This window comes from Sebastes umbrosus, chromosome 18 (assembly GCF_015220745.1).
Source record: "Sebastes umbrosus isolate fSebUmb1 chromosome 18, fSebUmb1.pri, whole genome shotgun sequence".
NCBI classification, from domain to species: domain Eukaryota; kingdom Metazoa; phylum Chordata; class Actinopteri; order Perciformes; family Sebastidae; genus Sebastes; species Sebastes umbrosus.
The window spans coordinates 115,001-138,461 of NC_051286.1; the positions used below are offsets into that span (position 1 = coordinate 115,001).

Here is a 23,461-nt window from a genome sequence, read left to right on the forward strand (position 1 = left end):
TATTATTATGTGGATGTGAACTGTTTTCCAGTTCTGACTGAACAACTAAAGTCTGGGGAACTCAGTACCGCCACATAATTGGCAACCACGAAGGGACACGTAACACAAAACATAATCTTTCAATAAAGAGATTTAGTTTTGTGTCCCATCTTCTGATATCTATTTAGCAAGTGTATTTGAGTGTATATTTCTGAAATGTGTATTTGGAGTGTGGCTTGACTATTAGTCCAAATAATTACTAGTGACCATCCATCATGTCTTGGGAAGATCCAGACATTACAATGACCGCATTTGAACCGTCGCTTGCGGAATTGGAATCCGAGCTTTCTCTAAATGTTAGCTTGGATATGCCTGTAGTTGGGCAGGAGGTGCACTTACGGGATGATGATGATGATGATGATGAAGAGGGATGGGTAGATGCTCCAGTAAAACCACAATTGTCTCTGGACACTCATCCTCTTTTGGCTTTAGAGGGCTTATTACTTCCGCCTTCATCCCCAGTTCCTGTAGCTCCTCCCACCCAGGAACACTCAGATTCGGATTTAGTCATTTTTGCTAATGCTGTAGAGTCGATGAAACTTGTGTTTAAAAATACAGTGGATTGGCAGCGTGAGTGGCTGTCAAACATTTCAAAGGGCATACCCATCGATAAAGCTCTAAAAATGTGTACTACTCTCATAACAAATGTGGTGGAGAAAGCAAGTAACCATTTGCTCGCAGAAGTAAGGGATTTTGGTTCAAAGTGCATAAATGCCATTCAGTGGAATGCACAACAAACACAGTCTGAGTTCCAAGAGTCCCTGATTACTGACCGTCAAAACTTGATGACCTCCATTACATCCGCGGTCACTGAAAACAAGGATGTACAACTTCTGGTGACCGAGGTGCGTACATTGCAACAGCAGATGGGTTCAGTGCAGGCTACCCTTGAGTCTCTTGTGCGTCAACAGTGTGCACTCAATTCTCAGGTCAATTCAATACATAAGCGAGAGGAATGGGTCCTTAAAGAAGCAGTCATACCTGTTGCAGTTTCGTCTCAAGCACACACATATCCTGTTTCTCCAGTTGTTAAAAATGTGGTTTTGTTGCCTACCTCCGCACCTGTGGGAGTTCCTTCAGATTGCTCAGGAGCTGCTGCTCCTAAGGGTGAAATTTTCCAGGATGATGGTTGTAGAGTGACTGATGGCAAACTTCCAATTAAGATGTTTTTCCCTTGCTATGGCGGGCCTCAGGATAAGAAAGATCCTTTGGTGTATTTGCAAAGATGCAGTGACTTCCTGTCTCTGAAACCACTTACCCATGGTGAGATCCTAGCGACCATGAGAAGTGTATTGCATGGTTCTGCACGTGATTGGTGGGAGACTGTTAGGGAGAAAATCCATTCATGGGAGGAATTTCAGAGAGCTTTCCTATCATCTTTTCTTCCCGAGGACTATGTTGATGTTCTGGAAGAACAGATTCAAACCAGGGTGCAAGGAAGAAATGAGTCACTACGAGACTTTGTTTTCTCCTTTCAAGCACTTATCAAACGTTGGCACTCTTCGGCCACAGATGATGAGATTTTAAAAAGAATATTGAAGGCTATGAATCCCTTTCTGGCATGTCAGCTCCGTGGTCGGGTTACCTCCATAGATGAGATGATCCGCATTGGGAGTCAAATAGAAGTAGATTATGAAAACCAGAAAAGGTACAGGAGAACTCTGAACGAATCTCACAAAGCTAATGGTACAACTGAAAAGAAGGTTATAAAGAGACCTGAAATGGTTTTGTGTTGGCGTTGCCATGATGAGCATGCACCAGGGTTCTGCCCTCAGTTTCATGTCTTCCCAGGTAGCTCAAAATACAGTAGACAGCAAAAGTCAGAGTCAAACAGACTTCAGCGTCCAGTAAGAAAGGTTCCATGGCTACTGTTGCTAGTCAGCCTGCAGCCAAGAACTGCCAGAAGCAAAAGTCTACTAGTGTGGTGGGATCTCCATCTCACCCGCCCACTAGTCTAAAACAGTTGGTTGTGCCCATCACGGTATGTCAGCGTCATGGGAAAGCGCTTGTGGACACAGGTGCTACTTACACTTTATTGCATGTGAGTCTGTGGAATAAGATCAAAGGCCCCAATGAGTCCCTTGTATCATGGCAGGGTGGACCAATGTATCTTGCGAATGGCCAGCAAGCAAATCCTATTGGATGTAAAGTGCTGGAGTTCAGCATGCATGGTAACAGTTGGTTCGTACCTACCGCAGTACTGGATGCAGATGTGTTGGTGTATCCATTAGTTCTTGGTTTAGATTTTATGAGCATGAGTGGGCTCCAGGTCAACGTCCGGGACAAGGTATACTCTTTTGCTGGTGATGACACCACCAGGGTTTTCCCTTTCCAGCCTGTCCTGTGCCCTAGCGATGGTTGGGGTGTTCTGAGTGTGAGCAGTGTTGCTTTGTATACTATCTTACCACCTACATTACCGCTCTTGCCTGCCGTTAGTGATGACTGGTGTAACCTAGCTTGTATTCCTAAAGGTGATGACTTACCCAGTCTGCTCCATACTGCTGTTGCAGACAGTGGTTTAACAGGGAGGGAGGCTGAGAAATTGTACCAACTCTTGCTAAACAACCCGCGGGTCTGCACCACCACTTTAGGCCGTACCTCTGTGCTGAAACATAAAATCAAATTAAACAGTGATGTTGTGGTTACCCAGCGCCCCTATCGATTACCCCTACAAAAGCGGAAGATGGTTAAGGAGCAGATCGAAGAGATGCTTCAACAGGGTATCATTGTACCTTCCCATTCACCATGGGCATCCCCGATTGTAGTGGTGCCTAGAAAAGATGGTGGAACACCCCGATTTTGTGTTGATCTCCGCCGTGTTAATGAATGTAGCGAGGGAGATGCCTATCCTCTACCAACGATTTCTGAGATACTTGAATCTCTGGCAAGTTCAGCTGTGTTCACCACCTTAGATCTCAACAGTGGTTATTGGCAGGTAGAAATGGACCCGGAAAGCCAGCACCTCACGGCATTCGTCACATGTTTTGGATTATTCCATTTTCGGGTTATGCCTTTCGGCTTGAAGGGAGCTCCAGCTACCTTCCAAAGGCTAATGACTCAAGTGCTGAGGAGCTGCCTAGGAGAGTGCTGTATGGTGTACTTGGATGACATCATAATCTATTCCAAAGACGTCCAGAATCACTTTCATGACGTCCAGCGAGTGTTTGATTGCCTCCAGCAGGCTGGCCTTACACTCAATATTAAGAAATGCCACGTCTGTTGTCCCGAGCTTAAATTCCTGGGTCATGTAGTGAGCAAGGAGGGAGTGCAGGCAGATCCAGCAAAGACAGAAGCACTTTGTGACTACCCTGTGCCTAGAAACCTCAAGGAAGTTCAAAGGTTTTTGGGTCTGGCTGGATGGTACCACCGTTATGTCCCTAACTTTTCAGTGATTGCGGAGCCCCTGAATGCGCTGAAAAAGAAAGGAGTCGTGGTTTAAGTGGTCAGAGGAGTGTCAGAAGGCATTTCAATGTCTTAAAGACCATCTGACCTCTCCTCCTGTCCTTGGTCACCCTGATATGTGTAACACATTTGTCGTCTACACCGATGCAAGTTCTACGGGTCTAGGGGCAGTTTTGGCTCAGAGATCGAACACTTCCTCTAGAGAAGAGGTTATCGCTTATGGCAGCCGCTCTCTAACAAGGTCAGAGCAAAATTACTCCACGACAGAACGGGAATGTCTGGCTGTGGTGTGGAGTCTGGAGAAATGGAGACACTATCTGGAAGGGAAACCTTTCGTTGTTGTCACTGACCACTCTTCGTTGTTGTGGGTCTTTAACACCAATAAAGCTAGCTCCAGGCTTATACGCTGGGCACTGCGTCTGCAGGAATTTTCTTTTACGATTGAATATCGTAAGGGTAAGTTGAACAACGCACCGGATGCTCTGTCGCGGGCCACTGGTCCGGCCTCCCTTGCATTGTACACTCGTTCCCTGACACGGGATGAGAAGTTTGTACCTTTTCCTCTGACTGATGAGGATGTCTGGAAAGCCCAAAGGAGTGATCCAGACATCCAGAAAATATATCAGGCACTGCTCACTGATGACAAACCTGGCGGTGAAGCAGACTCCGGTTTTGTCATTTTTGGAGGATACGGTTTACAGGAAAACCAAACATCTTGACCGTGGTGACCTATACCAGGTATATGTTCCACAGTCACTTCGTCCAGTCGTCTTGCATGCATACCACGATAACCCTTTGAGTGGTCATTTTGGACGATATAAGACCCAGCAAAGGATTCGTGAAGTTGCATACTGGCCGAAAATATGGACAGATGTCGCAGAATATGTAAGATCTTGTACTATTTGCCAGAAATATAAACCTGAGTCCAGGAAGCCTGCTGGCTTGCTCCAGCAGACAAAGGTAACGGAGCCATGGGAAATGCTTGGTTTGGACCTCATGGGCCCTCTGCCTCGTAGTTCCCTGGGAAACACCCAATTACTTGTTGTGGTAGATTATTATAGTCGTTGGGTTGAGTTGTTTCCTTTACGTAATGCTACTGCTTCCACAATCAGCAAATGTCTGTGGAAGGACATCTTTACACGTTGGGGTGTCCCAAAACATGTCTTATCAGATCGGGGACCTCAGTTCACATCAGAGGTTTTCAAAGAGTTGTGTGATAGCTGGGGGGTTGTCCATAAACTCACAACTGCCTATCATCCACAGACTAACATGACTGAGCGTATTAACCGCTCACTAAAAAGCATGATAGCTTCGTATGTTGGAGAGAAGCATAAGAGTTGGGATCGTTTCATACCGGAGTTGCGTTTTGCCCTGAACTCCGCAGTCAATGAAGCCACCGGCTTTTCCCCAGCTGAGTTGCTGCTTAGAGGATCTTTGAAGGGACCCTTTTGCCAGAGCTTTTGAGTCCTCTTCTCAGGTCCCACGTGCGCTGAAAAATGTCCAAGCTCTGGTAGAGTCCAATCTGGCACAGGCAAAAAGGAAACAGGGTCATACCTACAACAAAAACAGGCGACATGTCACATATGAAATGAAGGATAGGGTCTGGATGAAAGCCCATCCCGTCTCCAAGGCTTCCAAAAATTACACAGCTAAAACTGGCCCCACGATGGATTGGTCCGTACCGTATTGTTGAGCAGGTAGGCCCTGTGAATTACAGGATTGTGCGTGAGGACACCGGAAAGGATCTAAGGGTGGTTAATGTGTGTGATTTGAAGGAGTGTCGCCCAACCTCTGTTGAAGTGGAGGCTCAGGAGAGAGAGGCGGTCATGCGCATTTTTCTGGACAGTGACACTAGTGATGAGGATGAATTTATGGGTTTTTTGTGACATTGTATTAAAGGTAAATAACTGTCTAAAGGATGTGTGTAAAACACCTTGGAGGCGGTGTTTATTATATGGGGGAGGGAGTGTGGCAGCTGCCAATTCTCTGGTGCTTGCTGTTGTTTCCCTTTTCCCTGGTGTTTTTTTTGGTTGAGTTGCTGAGTGATTAGAGGGTTATTCAGTTCACCTGTTGCGCAGGGTGTGGGGACTGGCTCTTAAATGATAGTTGAGAGCAGCTTGGTGCATTCCCCTCTTGGCCAATCAGGGTGTAACGACGCCCTTTCTGTAGGGCTTAAAAGAGGAGGGAAACTGCACACCCAGTGTCATTCTGATCTCTCCTTCACTCAATGCAACATGTGTTATCAGCTTTATCAGAAACTCTGGTCTGTTTTGGGGCCCTTTTGGGATTCTGTGATCTTTGTGTTTTGTTTGTTGAGAGTGTTGACTCTCCTAGTTGGGGAAACAAGTTAAGTGCCAACCAATTGGGTTACCTGCACTGGGACATTTAGGTACTATTTGTGCAACGATCTGGCTTGCCTTACAATAGCCTAACGCCTGTAGGCTGTATTTTTGTATTCTATTCATTTGTTGATTTTCAATGAAACCCTTTATACCCATTTCTTTTAGTGTATTTTATTTGGGAAAACTTTAAAGGAGGGTAAAAGGAAAAACACAAACCAATATTTCAGTTTCCTTAATTGTTTGTTAATATAGAGGCATTTGTTCATTATTGAAGAGGCATTTGTTCATTATTATTATTAAGAAGGCATTTTTATTTTATATTATTATGTGGATGTGAACTGTTTTCCAGTTCTGACTGAACAACTAAAGTCTGGGGAACTCAGTACCGCCACAGTACTACTAGTAGAGGCAGGACATTCACTTTCCTTTATGACACTGTTAGTACATGAAGGAATCACAAACACAGTGTAGAATTCAACATGTCTTTATATGCAGATGAGATCTTTCTCAGATAGAATAAAGAGAAGACTGTTACTGACTCCCCTTTAAGGCTGAAAACCCATTCAAACACATACAGTATGTTAACAGCAACGCTTCATGAAAGAGCATTAAAATGAGTCTAGTGCACACAGAGACATGAAACTGAGCTCAAGCTGCTGTAGCTTCACAAACAAACAGCAAATCTTCAAATCAGCTGTGAAATCTTCAGCTGGAAAACAATTTAAGGACGTTAACAAGAGTGAAATGCTCTTCACTGTTAAATGAAGTTCAGATCCAGCTGCTGGCTTCTGAACTGGCTGCACATGAGAAACAGTTTTACAACTGATGAAGGAAAAGACATCAAACTCAAATAAAATAATAAAAGCTGTTTCACACCAAGAACAGATTTTTCTCTGAATAATTCACTCGGATATTTATAAAAACTGATTTTTATGGGTTGTGGAACATCATGACGGGGAAAAAATATTCAGACGGACCTCAATTTCAGCTGATTTCCACCTGCAGGAATATCTGTTTGACCAATGAAATCCTTTGTTCCAAGTGATGTCATACCTCCAGGTATAGCTCCAGGTAGCTTGCTGCTACCTTTTGGTTTCTCAACACCCAACACTGTCCTGTAGAAACACGGCGACGACGACCTCAACAACCAAATAAGAGACAAAATGTGGCCTGAGGTGGCCCAGCAGCTGGGTTACCATGGAGATGCTGATGGAGCTGATATGAACTCGCTAACGTTATATGTTGATCACAGAACGGGGCTAGCCACAAACAGCTAGCATTAGCATCACATCTGGGGTTCTGATTAGTTGATGTATTGTGAAGCTAACGTTAACGTTTTTTTAAAACAGTAAATTAAACACAGCACCTCGGATAATTTGACCCGGCGTGCATCGTCGTCATTCCTGCATCGCTTCTTCACATCCAACTGGTGAGAAACAGCTTTAAAGGGGACATATCATTAAAGCTCACTCTCTCAGTGCTTGTGCTCATCTGGGTATCTGGAGTGTCTACCAAACCCACAAACTGTGAAATAAGACGACCAGTCAGTTTTTAGTGGGCTGTCTAGATCAGAAAACATGTGATTCAACGAGCCAATCAGATGTGGCTCCCCTTCCTATGTCACATACAGGCTCATTAGAATATACCGCCCACTAGCTGGAGGACTACCTTCGTAAAGGTGAACCATATTTATCTCTCTAGCCAATCAGAGCAGACTGGGCTTCTTAAAGAGACAGGAGCTAAACTGGAGCGTTTCAGATAGAGGGTGAATACAGGTATATTCACACAGACAGGAGGAGAGTAATAATGTGTTTTTAGATTATTAAAGCATGTAAACATGTTCTAGTAGAAACCCAGAATACAAGCATAAACCTGGAAGTGAGCAGGATATGTCCCCTTTAAGTCTCTCAAAGTTCTGTTTTGTTATTTCAAATCTTGAAGTGTGTAAAACACGAGGAGTCGATGAGTCGGTCAAACTCCATCAGGATCATGTGATGTTTTCATAGTTCACTGTATCATCATCTGCATCATAATGCACCTGTGGAAAACAACACAACACCATCAGACCCACACTTCCTGTGATCTGTAGGCGTCCACTGCCCCACATTTAGCACAAGGAAATAAGAAACAGATTAAAGACAGCCAGTTCACTGCATTACATGCATTCAGGAGATTCTTTAGGTACAATTAGTGAAGTCAAACTCAATATTGATGATTTATTAATATTAATTTTATAAATATTGATAATTATCTTTAAAGTTTTTAATAACTAGACCAGCTCCTATCTGCCTCCCCAACATTATGGTGCCCCGTGTGAGGCACGATGGTGCCCCGTGTGAGGCATAGTATTGTTGGCAAATTATTCACAATTGTGCGATATTAATTTCAGCATAATTTTTGGTGAAAACCAAACATTTTTATTCCACTTCTAAACAAACCCAAAGTAATAACATGCTACACCACTAGTCTTCCACAGGAGTAGACGTCCAGCTGTACTTTTAAACAAGTACATTGTGGTGAGAATAGTGATTTGAGAAATTTTGATTATTAACACTTTAAGCCTTCATAGTGTTACTTTAAGAACGTGCTATTGCTGCTAATTCAAGTTAACCTACTCTGTAGAACTTGACAAAATTTTGGTTCAGCATTTGAATAACAAGTATTCAATGCAATCTAGTCAAGTTGTCTTAATTTGCTGTTAATCTAAGTGTTCCTTTAATGACACAGCGTGCCACCGGCCCTGTGTAACACAGAGAGCTTGTACCTGACCGTTACTGCCACGTATTCCAGCCTAAGATAGAGCCACAGTGTGCTACCAGCCCTGTGATATAAGTTTGCATCTAGCTGTTACTTCCACGTGTTTCAGCTTGAGTCACTTTTAAGAGACATCATCACAACGGTTACTGCCCTGCATCTCAGTTAGTGCATGTTGTAAGTGTGTAAGCAAACTTTCCCTGTAAACCTGTGTCTACTTTACTGAGTAACAGTAAAATAACAGCAGCTCTCCTCAATGACCTGCTACACAAGCACATCACTAGTTCTTCTCTCTGCTTTAAGAAGTGAATGTGAGATGGAAGTGGTAGTGAGGGGCGTTAAGGTGCAGTCTGAAAAGGTGGCTTTCAGTCTGCAGCCAGGGTGACTTCAGTGGGGAGTTTATTCCACCACTGTAGGACCAGAACAGAGAAGAGTCTTAACTGAGATCAGTCCATGGTCCTCCATGTGACGGGCGGCCAGTCGTCCAGAGGCTCAACACTTCAATGAACCAAACCCTCACTTGGTTCCAGCACATTTCCATCCCACATTACTGCTGGTGTTTAGAAAGTGAACAGAGTTCCCAGTTGACCCTGAACGCACCATTAGTTCCTGTCTGATCTGACCTTTATCTGACTGGCTGCTGGATAGTTTGAACTCGATGTTATTCTGTACGTTATCCACAGTAACGTGGACGTTAACTCCTGAACTAAAACTAAACTCTCTGCATCGCTCGGAGCCACTCGAGGTTAAGTGATAACATCCTGTATGATGTGATGTCATTTAAGTGAACCAGCCCTTTAATCTGAAACTCATCATGTTCTCTTGTTATTGTTGATTCACATCTATGGTCTCTCTGGAGGCTGAAGGTTGTGCTGCTGTTGTGATCATGTTTAACTGGTATTAGCATCCACTTCACTTGTCCTGTTTATTTGTCTCTTCTTCTATCTATATGTTGATAATGGAGAGTGTGTGAAGGACCAACTGTTGTAAAAACTCACAGTGATTTCATCCGTCTGTGTTTTCTTCTCTGAAGAGACGAGAGAAAGACTCAACTTTAGTTTCCACACAATAAAAAATGCAGGTTTATTAAAACTTTCATCTGTGAATGTTGTCACCTTTAATTCTTCTCCACACGTTGACCGCCACAACAGTCATTATGAGTGCTGCTAAAGCCACAGACACAAAGATGAACCACCACAAGGCTGGAAAGACAAGAGTATATCTCATTTGAACATTTTAACATTAAGTGCAACTTTCTGAATTTTAAACTAAATGAAATCTAAATCATGTGTTATTTCCTGTTGGAATGTCCAGGGTCTGCGTTCCTCTGCTTTTGACCTTAGGAACAGGACCCCAGACTTCACCAAAGAATTAGGAGATGCAGATGTGTTTGTTTTGCAAGAGACCTGAAGTAGAGGAGACACTTCCACTGGCTGTCCCATAGACTACATAGAGATAGTGTTCCCTTCCACCAGACTGAAAGGAGTAACCCAGGGCAGGGATTCAGGAGGAATGTTGATTTGGTACAAGGCAAACCTTTTACACTCAATCGAATTAATCAAAAAAGGTGAATTTTCCATTTGGCTCAAAATAAAAAGAGAGGTTGTTGCCACAGATAAAGACCTATTCATGTGTGCAGCATATATCCCCCCATCAGAATCCCCTTATTATAATGAACACTGTTTCTCCATTCTTGAAGATGAGATCAATCACTACCAGGCCCAGTGTACTGATCTATGGTGACCTTAATGCCAGGACAGGTATAGAACCAGATTGTATTAACTCACAGGGAGATAAACATACACCTGACCAAACCAGCATCCCCTCCCTTCACACCCCCACAGGAACAACTTTGACAAAACTGTCAACACAAGTGGGCAGCAACTCCTGCAGCTATGAGGAACACCGGGTCTGTACATCGTTAATGGTGGACTTGGAGGAGACTCCTTTGGTCACTACACACACAGCTCTCCTCTTGGCAATAGCACAGTAGACTATAGCATTACAGACCTAGACCCCTTCTGTCTGAGAGCATTCACAGTCAGTCCCCTAACACCCTTATCTGATCAGAGTACAATTACACTCTACATTAGAAAGACAGACCCTCATGCAGCAAAACCCAGTAAACTGAACTCTACAAAACAACCTTATAGATGGACAAACAAAAGTAACGACGACTACCAGAAAGCAATCACACATCAAACTATTCAATCTCAATTAGACCATTTTCTTTCCACCTCGTACCACCACAGTAATGGCGGCCTGAATCAGGCTGTATGTGATATTAACAACATATTTCACAACGTGGCAAATTTATCCAATCTGAAACAGTCTCAGCATCACAGATCAAAACAGTCAGCCAATGAAAAGTGGTTTGATATAAACTACAAACATCTGAGAAAAAAAACTCAGAAGTTTATCTAATCAAAAAGACAGACAACCGGATGATCCTGAGCTCCGCCTCCGATATTGGGAAACACTGAAATTATACAGAAGAACACTCCGAACTAAAAGGAAACAACATGCGCAGCACCAACTAGATATAATGGCACTCTTTCAGCAAAACACACAGAGAAGAACTGGCTATTCAAAATGGTGAAATATGGAAAAAACACTTTGAAAACCTGAAGCACTGAGACAACAAACATGAATTATTTCACTATTGTTCTTTTTAAATATCTATATATTGTAATTTGCTTAATGAATTGTATATATCGTGAATATGTAAGATTCACAGAATCCAAATCATCTCAGTACATTTCCAAAGAACAGCTCGTCATCTACAACACGACAAAGCACATGTTTATAACACCACACACTGGAGAATCTTTCCAGATCCTTCATCATTCTGTAATAATTAAAATCTATTTTCAAACGAGCTTTCACCATTTTTACAAACACAGCATCATCATCCACCGCTTTCTCTATTCGGTTTCTCCTGCTCAGATACACGGCCATCTTTGCACTCCCCAGAGTGAAGTTAAAAAGCTGGCATTTGTCTTTACTCTCCTGAGAGTACCTGTAGCCCAGAATGAAACTACGTTTACTCTTCTGAGAGTACCTGTAGCCCAGAATGAAACTACGTTTACTCTCCTGAGAGTACCTGTATCCCAGAATGAAACTACGTTTACTCTCCTGAGAGTACCTGTAGCCCAGAATGAAACTACGTTTACTCTCCTGAGAGTACCTGTAGCCCAGAATGAAACTACGTTTACTCTCCTGAGAGTACCTGTATCCCAGAATGAAACTACTTTTGGAGAAAACTTCCCCAAACAGTCCAAAAAACTGTCCCAACATTGTGAACAGCGGCAGCAGTCGACAACACTCCATGAAACAATGAAAAACAGTCTCACGATGAGTGCAAAATGGACATTCATGACTGACATCAGAATTAATGACAGAGACAAAAGCATTCACAGCCACGATACCATGTATAACCCTCCACTGCAGGTCCGCAGTTCTTTTGACCAATGGTGGTTTATACAGCGCTCTCCATTCAGGTCCAACACTATCACTGAGACCTAAGTGAGCTCTCCATGGAGTGTCAGTTTTACCATTTAATTTGTCCCTGTGCAAAACTTTGACAAACGTTTTATACATTAATTTTCCATTTGCATCTTGGAAAGAAAACTCAGAGGAACTCCCACTCTTTAAAAACAATCCTGTACAGTCCTTAAAATCTGGGGAAATGTTCACCGAAGGGAATACATCATTATCATCAGGTTTAACAGAGCCGTCACAATACTGCTGTAACAGAGTCCGCTCACTAACTGTGAGAGCTTCTCTCCATCTATTGAGCAGAAGAGAGATAGCTCGAGTCGATTTCACCTCTAGGCGGCAGGCAAGAGGAGCTGCATTGTCCAAGTTTGCACCTGCGAGCTGAACTACATGTCCCAGAGTCACCACATTAGACTCACAGAACCCGCCTGAGCAGAGTCGGCCCCACCTGACAGACTGCACTGAAACGGGTCCCATAAAGAACTGGTTCCTGGAGCAGCCAGTACATTGAGCTGTGATGTCCCAGCCTTTTTTTATTAAGGAGGCTCCACACCTTAAACAGTCCACGATAGAAAACTGGTAATTCCTTGATGTCAGGCTGCTTTAAGTCCATCAGAAACAAAGATCTGTTCAGTCCCAGTCCACCTAGCTGACTCAAAATGGTGCAAGCCAGCGGCCTCCACACTAAATCAGCAGGACCACACAGAAACCTTTGTAGGAACTGGAACCGGAAGGTAGCCCCCCTGCTGCTCAGATGGATCAGGCCCTGTCCTCCGTCATCCTTCGGCAGATACAGCACACTCTGAGGCACCCAATGCAGTCTGTCCCAGAAGAAGTTCACAAGAAGAGCCTGGATCTTTGACAGCAGATCAGGTGGGGGATCAACACATGACAGGCGATGCCATAAAGTGGACGATACCAAATTATTAATGATGAGGACTCGACCTCTGTATGACATTTTTGTTATAATCCACTTCCACTTTGCTAAACGACCTCTGACCTTCTCAAGAACATTTTCCCAGTTTTTAAAAACAATTGATTGATCACCTAAAAACACTCCCAAATATTTCAGCCCCTCCGTCCTCCAAATCAACCCCCCAGGCAAACTGAGCTTCTTCTCTAGTCCACCAACACTGAGAGCTTCACTTTTGTCCCAGTTAACTTTAGCTGAGGATATTGAGCCAAACTGAACAATGTTTTTTTCCAACGTGTCAATATCCTGTTGGCTGTCCACCAGGATGACCACATCGTCTGCATAGGCTGACAATTTTAAAAGGTGCATTGCAACCAGGAATAATCAGCCCTTTAAGATCTGATCTAAGTTTGTTCAACAACGGCTCGATGGCTAGAGAATATAACATGCCAGAGAGGGCACAGCCTTGTCGAACTCCCCTTTGAACATGAAACGGAGCGCTCAAACCACCATTGATTTTCAGGACGCTCTGAATGTCACAATATAAAACCTTAACTGTATCAATAAAACCAGGACTAAAACCAAAGGCACTCAACATGAGCCATAAATATTCATGCTTGACACGATCAAAAGCTTTTTCTTGATCTATTGATATAAATCCAGCTTTGAGGCCAAACAGCTTACATATCTCTAAAAGGTCTCGAACCAAAATAATGTTATCAGTGATCAGCCTGCCCGGTACACAGTAGGTCTGATCACACTGAATCACCTGTTCCATCACTCTGCTCAGCCGCGTTGCCAACACCTTAGAGAGGAGCTTATAGTCAGAGCAGAGCAGAGACACGGGCCTCCAGTTTTTAATGAACTGCAGGTCACCTTTCTTTGGCAGTAATGTAAGGACCGCTCTCCTGCAGCTAAGCGGCAGATGCCCTCCGGCAAGACTGTCACTCAGTACTGCCAGCAGATCCCCCCCACCACCGACCACAAAGACTTATAGAAGTCAACAGGTATACCATCGATTCCAGGAGCTTTCCCACTTTGCATGCTCTGCAGAGCAGCATAAAGTTCATCAGATGAGAGAGCTGCTTCCAACTCTATGTTACTCTGCTGCTCAACCTGAGGAAGACCAGCACAGAAGCTCTGAACACTGCCTGCTCCTCTCTGTGTTCAACCTGAGGAAGACCAGTGTAGAAGCTGTGAAACACTGCCTGTTCCTCTCTGTGTTCAACCTGAGGAAGACCAGTGTAGAAGCTCTGAAACACTGTCTGCTCCTCTCTGTGTTCAACCTGAGGAAGACCGGTACAGAAGCTCTGAAACACTGTCTGCTCCTCTCTGTGTTCAACTTGAGGAAGACCAGCACAGAAGCTCTGAAACACTGCCTGCTCCTCTCTGTGTTCACATTTGAACAGGTTACTGTAGAAGCTGACAGCATGTTTTCGGATTGCAGTGTGATCAGACAGAACCTGCCCAGTGTCAGACCTTAAACTGTGAATGAACCTTTTCTGTCCATTTTTACGCTCCAGACCAAAGACAAAGTGTGATGGGACATCCATTTGGGCTACATTTTGAAAGCGGGACCTAACCAGAGCTCCCTGAGCTGAGACACCCAGCAGGTTGGCTAACACACACTTTTTGACTTCAAGTGTCTCAATGTGTCGTTGGTCTCTTGTGGTCTCAGCTAAGTCTCTGAGTTCCTCCACTTCAGACTCCAGAGCTTTCACTGAACTAGTCAAGGTTCTTGTGACATTCTGAGTGTACTGTTGACAGAACTGTTTGATTTGGACCTTTCCAAAATCCCACCACTGCTGTAGAGACACAAAATCATGTTTCATATTTTGGTGATTTTTCAAAAAAAAACTAAAAGTTTCTCTGAAGTTCTTATCCTCCAGTAAAGCCGTGTTAAAATGACAATAAGCACTACTGGATTTTACACATTTTATAAAACAGAGGCTGTTACAAGCGAGTGATCAGAAAAGCCAACAGGGCTGATCAAACAACTTTTAAAAACATTAAAATGATGCTTAAAACAATAAAAACGATCAAGCCTGGCCATAGACAGTAAATGATCCTTAACATGTGTCCAGGTGTATTGTCTCTGTTTGTTGTGAAAGCCTCTCCACACATCACACAACTCCTGAGCCTCCATGAGATGAATGAGATGAGTGCGAGAGGCAGCGTGAGGCTCTGCATGGTTCCTGTCTAACCTGCTGTCCTCAGTGCAGTTAAAGTCTCCACCGATGAAGACATATTCCTCACTGTTACACTTCTCCATCACCTCGTTTAAAACATCTAGAAACACGAGTCTCTCCGCTCCCACAACTGGAGCATAAATATTAATAAATACCATCTTTACATTTTCATACACTGCTCTTACTTTTAACAGACGACCTTTAAGAACTTCTTCACATTCTACCGACTGAGGAATAAAGTTTTTGGAAAAAAGAATTCCAACACCACAACTGTTACTGGTTTTATGAGTTAAAAAGGTTTCACCAGTCCATTCTGTCCTCCAGTCAGCCTCGTTATCAGAGGTACTGTGTCTCTATATCATCACCAGTCCATTCTCTCCTCCAGTCAGCCTCGTTATCAGAGGTACTGTGTGTCTCTTTATCATCACCAGTCCATTCTGTCCTCCAGTCAGTCTCGTTATCAGAGGTACTTTGTGTCTCTATATCATCACCAGTCCATTCTGTCCTTCAGTCAGTCTCGTTATCAGAGGTACTGTGTCTCTATATCATCACCAGTCCATTCTGTCCTTCAGTCAGCCTCGTTATCAGAGGTACTGTGTGTCTCTATATCATCACCAGTCCATTCTGTCCTTCAGTCAGTCTCGTTATCAGAGGTACTGTGTGTCTCTATATCATCACCAGTCCATTCTGTCCTTCAGTCAGCCTCGTTATCAGAGGTACTGTGTGTCTCTATATCATCACCAGTCCATTCTGTCCTCCAGTCAGCCTCGTTATCAGAGGTACTGTGTGTCTCTTTATCATCACCAGTCCATTCTGTCCTCCAGTCAGCCTCGTTATCAGAGGTACTGTGTGTCTCTATATCATCACCAGTCCATTCTGTCCTCCAGTCAGCCTCGTTATCAGAGGTACTGTGTGTCTCTATATCATCACCAGTCCATTCTGTCCTCCAGTCAGCCTCGTTATCAGAGGTACTGTGTGTCTCTTGTATAAAAATAACATCCAACTTTTTAATAGAACACAGCTTGAAAAGAGAAGCCCTTTTCCCATCATCCCTTGCTCCATTTATGTTCAGGCTTCCTATTCGTATGTCCCCCATGGCATAGAAAAAAGTTGTAAAACAAAAGCAAGTGAACAAAACAACAAGAAAAAAAAAGGAATATCTATCAGACTTATTCATCATCTTTGAACTGTTTTTTGATCTTTTGAACTATTTTCTTTATACGGTAAGTCTCCTGGTCAGTGAAAGCTTTCTCCCCAAAAATTCTAGGACTTCTGAGAGAAACCTTCAGTGAATCAACAAAGAGCTGTAAATCAGGGAACACGCTTTCAACTCTAACATTCCTGAGTCCCTTAGTGTCCTGCAGGAACTTCTTAATACTGGTTAAAGAGTAGACACTCCTCTTGTGAGCCCACGTCTGTGAGGAAGCTAGAGACTCCACATCACTCTCCTCATCACCTTCACTCTCACCTGACTGCAGGCTGAGCTCACTCTGAGGAGAGGTCTTCTTCTCTTTACCAGACGACTGACCCTCGTCACTAGTCACCTTCCTCTTCTTCACTTTACCAGACGACTGACCCTCGTCACTAATCACCTTCCTCTTCTTCACTTTACCAGACGACTGACCCTCGTCACTAGTCACCTTCCTCTTCTTCTTCTCTTTACCAGACGACTGACCCTCGTCACTAGTCACCTTCCTCTTCTTCACTTTACCAGACGACTGACCCTCGTCACTAGTCACCTTCCTCTTCTTCTCTTTACCAGACGACTGACCCTCGTCACTAGTCACCTTCCTCTTCTTCTTCTCTTTACCAGACGACTGACCCTCGTCACTAGTCACCTTCCTCTTCTTCACTTTACCAGACGACTGACCCTCGTCACTAGTCACCTTCCTCTTCTTCACTTTACCAGACGACTGACCCTCGTCACTAGTCACCTTCCTCTTCTTCACTTTACCAGACGACTGACCCTCGTCACTAGTCACCTTCCTCTTCTTCTCTTTAGAAGAGTCTTCATCCACCAACATCTCACTTTCCTCCTCCAGAGAACATTCTGCCTCCTTCGTTTCAGTCTGTGTGTCGACTGTGTCACTATTAATACCGTCAGCATGTGATTGATCAGTAACCTCCACAACAGCACCTGAACCAGCAGAGACTGGACCAGCCCCCCCCAGAACCAGCAGAGACCGGACCAGCCTCACCAGAACCAGCAGAGACTGGACCAGCAGGGACTGGACCAGCAGAGACTGGACCAGCAGAGACTGAACCAGCAGAAACTGGACCAACAGAGACCGGACCAGTAAAGACTGGACCAGCCCCCCCAGAACCAGCAGAGACCTGACCAGCCCCACCAGAACCAGCAGAAACCGGACCAGCAGAGACCGGACCAGCAGAGACTGGACCAGTCGCACCCGAACCAGCAAAGACTGGACCAGCAGAGACTGGACCAGTCGCACCCGAACCAGCAAAGACTGGACCAGCAGAGACTGGACCAGTCGCACCCGAACCAGCAAAGACTGGACCAGCAGAGACTGGACCAGCCGCACCCGAACCAGCAAAGACCAGACCAGTAGAGACTGGACCAACTGCACCCGAACCAGCAGAGACCGGCCCAGCCGCATCCGGACCATCAGAACCTGAACCAGCAGCCTCAGAACCAGCAGCCCCCTGCTGCCCAGCCTCAGTCTGCTGTGTACTGTGTGTACTCTGAGTATTGTCTTTCTGTGTACTGTGTGTACTCTGAGTATTGTCTTTCTGTGTACTGTGTGTACTCTGAGTACTGTCTTTCTGTGTACTGTGTGTACTCTGAGTATTGTCTTGCTGTGTACTGTGTGTACTCTGAGTATTGTCTTTCTGTGTACTGTGTGTACTCTGAGTATTGTCTTTCTGTGTACTGTGTGTACTCTGAGTATTGTCTTTCTGTGTACTGTGTGTACTCTGAGTACTGTCTTGTTCTGGACTTTGTGCTGCAGGTTCACCATTATGTGTCCCAGCGTTTTGTTTCTTTGGACAGGTCCGGATGAGGTGACCCTCCATTCCACAGCCAAAACATTTCATTCTCTCTGAAGACACATGAACAATGTAGTCAAACTCCTCCACCCTGAACTTCAACATCAAGTTTAACTCCTCAGTGTTGTTCTTTAGAATCATGAAGACCTGCCTTCTGAAGGAAACCACGTGTTTCAGGTGAGGAGATTTACAGCCCAGAGGAATCAGTTTAATTGGAGACATTAAATGTCCATGTCTCACCAGTTCCCTCTGCAACATTTCATTACTAATGAACGGAGGGACTTTTGACAGAATGATGTTTTAGGCCGGATTAACCAGCGGCACTACCTGAACAAAGGTGTCTTTAATCACCACACCTCGTTCAACAACCACGTTCACTTTATCAACGCTGTCCAGAAAAATCACGACTCCATTATTCATTCTGGATGCGGACTGAACACTGCCATAACCGACCATTTCTCCGATTGCTAAACTGCAATCCTCAACGGAGCAGATAACAGCTGGACAGAGTTTAACTCCATGCCGGCGGGTGAGCTTCTCCAGCCCCCCGCCTCCGACTCCAAGAGTCGGCATGACTCCCAGCCGAGCCGGTCGGCACCGCTCCGGAGCCGAACACACTTCAAACTACAGTTATAAATCTAACAACTAACAAACAAACTAACTAACAAACAAACAAACAAACAAACAAACAAACAAAAGATAGAAAACACACTCACGCTCAGACACGCTCTCACCGTCTTCCACTCCAGCATGCACTCAGAGAGAGAGAGAGAGAGACAGAGAGAGACAGAGAGAGACAGAGAGAGAGGGAAAGTGTCTGGCAACCACTTGTTGTGAAGTGAATGTAACGGGGAGGGAGAATGTGACATCTAGTGGCTGAATGTTATCAATATCACCTTTAAGCCCAACCATGATGTTTTCCCTTACCTTAACTAAGTGGTTTTGTTGCCCCCTGCTGGTACTGCACGTTAATACAGGCGTGTAATATTCACGTCTCTGTGAGTCAAAACGTGACACTGACACTCTGTCCTCTGGTGGACAGGTGGGTCTATTACACGTTGTCCTCTGGTGGACAGGTGGGTCTATTACACGTTGTCCTCTGGTGGACCGGTGGGTCTATTACACGCCGTCCTCTGGTGGATAGGTGGGTCTATTACACGCTGTCCTCTGGTGGACAGGTGGGTCTATTACAGGCTGTCCTCTGGTGGACAGGTGGGTCTATTACACGACGTCCTCTGGTGGACAGGTGGGTCTATTACACTCTGTCCTCTGGTGGACAGGTGGGTCTATTACACGCCGTCCTCTGGTGGACAGGTGGGTCTATTACACGCCGTCCTCTGGTGGACAGGTGGGTCTATTACACGCCGTCCTCTGGTGGACAGGTGGGTCTATTACACGCCGTCCTCTGGTGGACAGGTGGGTCTATTACACGCTGTCCTCTGGTGGACAGGTGGGTCTATTACAGGCTGTCCTCTGGTGGACAGGTGGGTCTATTACACTCTGTCCTCTGGTGGACAGGTGGGTCTATTACACGCCGTCCTCTGGTGGACAGGTGGGTCTATTACACGCCGTCCTCTGGTGGACAGGTGGGTCTATTACACGCCGTCCTCTGGTGGACAGGTGGGTCTATTACACGCCGTCCTCTGGTGGATAGGTGGGTCTATTACACGCTGTCCTCTGGTGGACAGGTGGGTCTATTACAGGCTGTCCTCTGGTGGACAGGTGGGTCTATTACACGACGTCCTCTGGTGGACAGGTGGGTCTATTACACTCTGTCCTCTGGTGGACAGGTGGGTCTATTACACGCCGTCCTCTGGTGGACAGGTGGGTCTATTACACGCGGTCCTCTGGTGGACAGGTGGGTCTATTACACGCCGTCCTCTGGTGGACAGGTGGGTCTATTACACGCCGTCCTCTGGTGGACAGGTGGGTCTATTACACGCTGTCCTCTGGTGGACAGGTGGGTCTATTACAGGCTGTCCTCTGGTGGACAGGTGGGTCTATTACACGCCGTCCTCTGGTGGACAGGTGGGTCTATTACACGCTGTCCTCTGGTGGACAGGTGGGTCTATTACACGCCGTCCTCTGGTGGACAGGTGGGTCTATTACAGGCTGTGGTGTGATATTGTGTTAGGTGCTGTTACCTGCTGCTGTGTTGTTTCCACTTGGTGTTGTCTCCTCACCTGAACACATGAACACAACTCAACTAACTGTTATGATGTCAGATATTAAAACTTCAAATCCATCAACAAATATTTAGATCATAATTCACATCAGTCTGAAGTGACTTTAAACAGCTCAACATGTTCTCACCTGAGAGTCTGAAGGGAAACAGCTGAGGTGTTCCAGTGAAACGATCAGTCACATTACACTTCAATGACTGATAGCTTGATGTTTGAATGTAATGAGACGTCCTGAAGGTCACAGAGGCTGAGCAGAGAGACTGTGATGTCTTTAGATCTCCGCCATCTTCATCCACATCTTGACGCTGAAACAGCCACTTCACTGTGTGTCTACATTGATCATATGTCGACACAGAGCAGTTTAACGTCACCTCATCAGAGTTCTTCTGTTCAGTCACTGGTGAAGACGGAGATATTGAGAGAGAAAGACAACAAGAGTTAAATTAACTTCATCACTGTAATCAGAATGATTGTAATGTTTCAGTATATTGTTCTAACGAGACAGTTTGAAGACATGATGATGTAAATATGAGATGAGTATTTGCCCCCTTCCTGATTTCTTATTTTTTTGCATATTTGTCACACTTAAATGTTTCAGATCATTAAACACATTTTAATTTAAGACAAAGATAACCCAAGTAAACACAAAATGCAGTTTTTAAATAATGATTTCATTTATTAAGGGGGAAAAGCTATCCAAACCTACCTGGCCCTATGTGAAAAGTAATTGCCCCCCCCTTGTTAAATCATGAATTAACTGTGATCAACCACGTGTTTTGAAAAGCTGAGTTCAATTTCACTAGCCAATCACTGCTCAATCAAGAAATCACTTAAATAGAACCTGTCTGTCAAAGTTAAGTCGGCTAAAAGATCTCAAAAAGCAGCAAATGATGCCGCGATCGAAAGAAATTCAAGAACAGATGAGAAACAAAGTCATTGACATCTATCAGTCTGGAAAGGGTTACAAAGCCATTTCTAAGGCTTTGGGACTCCAGCAAACCACAGTGAGAGCCATTATCCACAAATGGAGAAAGCTTGGAACAGTGGTGAACCTTCCCAGGAGTGGCCGTTCCTACCAAAATTACTCCAAGAGCGCATCGCCGACCCATCCAGGAGGTCACAAAAGAACCCAGAACAACATCTAAAGAACTGCAGGCCTCACTTACCTCAATTAAAGTCAGTGTTCACGATTCAACAATAAGAAAGAGACTGGGCAGAGATGGCATCCATGGGAGAGTTCCAAGGCGAAAACCACTGCTGACCAAAAAGAACACAAAGGCTTGTCTCACTTTTGCCAAAAACCATCTTGATGATCCCCAAGACTTTTGGGGAAATATTCTGTGGACTGATGAGACAAAAGTTGAACTTTTTGGAAGGTGTGCATCCCGTTACATCTGGCGTGAAACTAACACAGCATTTCATAAAAAGAACATCATACCAACAGTCAAACATGGTGGTGATAGTGTGATGGTCTGGGGCTGCTTTGCTGCTTCAGGACCTGGACGACTTGCCATAATTGATGGAACCATGAATTCTGCTCTCTACCAGAAAATCCTGAAGGAGAATGTCCGGCCATCAGTTCGTGACCTCAAGCTCTAGCGCACTTGGGTTATGCAGCAGGACAATGATCCGAAGCACACCAGCAAGTCCACCTCTGAATGGCTTAAAAAAGACAAAATGAAGGTTTTGGAGTGGCCTAGTCAAAGTCCGGACTTAAATCCGATTGAGATGCTGTGGCATGACCTTAAACAGGCCGTTCGTGCTCGAAAACCCTCCAGTGTGGCTGAATTAAAACAATTCTGCAAAGACGAGTGGGCCAAAATTCCTCCACAGCGATGTGAAAGACTCATTGTCAGTTATCGCAAACGCTTGATTGCAGTTATTGCCGCCAAGGGTAGCGCAACCAGTTATTAGGTTTAAGGGGCAATTACTTTTTCACATAGGCCAGGTAGGTTTGGATATCTTTTTTCCCCTAATAAATGAAATCATCATTTAAAAACTGCATTTTGTGTTTACTTGGGTTATCTTTGTCCAATATTAAAATTTGTTTGATGATCTGAAACATTTAAGTGTGACAAATATGCAAAAAAATAAGAAATCAGGAAGGGGGCAAATACTTTTTCACGGCACTGTACATAAATACATAATAAGAAATAAATACTCACTGGTAACAAAAGACAGATAAACCACAGCATCTGGACTTAGTCGTTGTCCTGATCTGATCTGTCTGCAGTCATAACGACCATCATCCTTCTCTGTGAGCTTCTTTATAACCAGAGAACAGTTCTCTGTGAAACTCAGTCTGTCTGATTTATCTTCAGCCTGTTTATCAATCTGTCCATCTCTAACCAGCACTACTGCTGTTCTGCTTCTTGAATCAGTGTAGATCCATCTAGTTCTGTCACAGTTATTCTGATCATCTCTCACACTGTTACAAGGCAAAGGGGCTTCATCTCCATCTCTGACAGCGAGGAAGAGGAATCTCTGTTCGGTTGCTGCTCCTGAGAAGACGAGAGAGAAATAAAGGTCTGTTAGTGTGACGATTATTTCTTTATCTTTGGTTAGCAAGAGTTCCTTAAACACACCATGTTGACAACAACACATTAGTCTTAGTTAATAATATATAGATAATAAAGTTACATAAGTCATATATGTGTATTGTTACCTGTAAACTGAAGCAGCAGCATCAGAAATAAAGCCGTTTGAATCCCTCTGAACTCATCCATGGTGATTCTCTGTCTCTGTGCTTCTTCTATCTCTTGTTCTGAAGCTCTGAACTGTTTTCTGAAACAGAGCTTTAGTAGAGAGATGCTGCATCTACTTCCTGTCATTAGTATGATGTCACTTCCTCTTTTAGACCGTTTTACATTCTCTCTGAATTTCTCGTTGACGTCCAAACAGCCAAAAACTTTTATATTTTTTAAATTTCCTCTCAATAAGTTTCTGCGTTTATTGATCCGATCTGATGCTGATACCTCTGATACCACGGTGTAGAAATACTCTGTTACAAGTACAAGTCAAAATCTTACTTGAGTAAAAGTATGTAAGTATCAGCATCAAAATATACTTACAGTAAAAGAACTTGTTGGGCAGAATTGTCCCTTTCAGAGAGTTTATATTATTATATATCATATT

The 23,461-nt window shown here is 44.3% G+C and overlaps 1 protein-coding gene and 1 long non-coding RNA gene across 5 annotated transcripts; one reads left to right on the top strand and one right to left on the bottom strand.

Annotated features, from left to right (window-relative positions):
* Positions 1-6,739: 6,739 nt before the first annotated feature.
* Positions 6,740-23,098, bottom strand: LOC119476807. 4 transcript variants are annotated; one of them, XM_037750359.1, is made up of 8 exons: positions 22,992-23,098; positions 22,492-22,827; positions 20,457-20,723; positions 20,288-20,326; positions 18,113-18,196; positions 9,653-9,739; positions 9,536-9,564; positions 6,740-7,821 (listed from the first exon to the last, which is right to left on the bottom strand). In XM_037750359.1, the coding sequence occupies exons 1-8, from the start codon at positions 23,050-23,052 to the stop codon at positions 7,771-7,773; spliced, it is 954 nt and encodes a 317-aa protein (XP_037606287.1). In that variant the 5' UTR covers positions 23,053-23,098; the 3' UTR covers positions 6,740-7,770. The 4 variants fall into 4 exon arrangements, with proteins under 4 accessions (XP_037606287.1, XP_037606286.1, XP_037606288.1 ...); XM_037750358.1 differs by lacking the exon at positions 22,992-23,098 and having other exon boundaries at positions 22,492-22,988; XM_037750360.1 differs by lacking the exons at positions 18,113-18,196; positions 22,992-23,098 and having other exon boundaries at positions 22,492-22,984.
* On the top strand, positions 15,149-16,241 carry LOC119476817. The gene is made up of 2 exons (XR_005204112.1): positions 15,149-15,479; positions 16,106-16,241. It is a non-coding gene; the product is annotated as an uncharacterized LOC119476817 (long non-coding RNA).
* Positions 23,099-23,461: the final 363 nt, after the last annotated feature.

What these genes read in the sequence shown, in the direction of transcription:
- LOC119476807 (XM_037750358.1), bottom strand. Translation starts at nt 22,930, where the DNA reads ATGTGTTGTTGTCAACATGGTGTGTTTAAGGAACTCTTGCTAACCAAA. An exon ending in GTTTCCCTTCAGACTCTCAG is followed by an intron (nt 20,327 to 20,456) that starts GTGAGAACATGT and finishes TCATGTGTTCAG; the next exon opens with GTGAGGAGACAACACCAAGT. An exon ending in CACAGACGGATGAAATCACT is followed by an intron (nt 7,822 to 9,535) that starts GTGAGTTTTTAC and finishes TGTTTTCCACAG; the next exon opens with GTGCATTATGATGCAGATGA.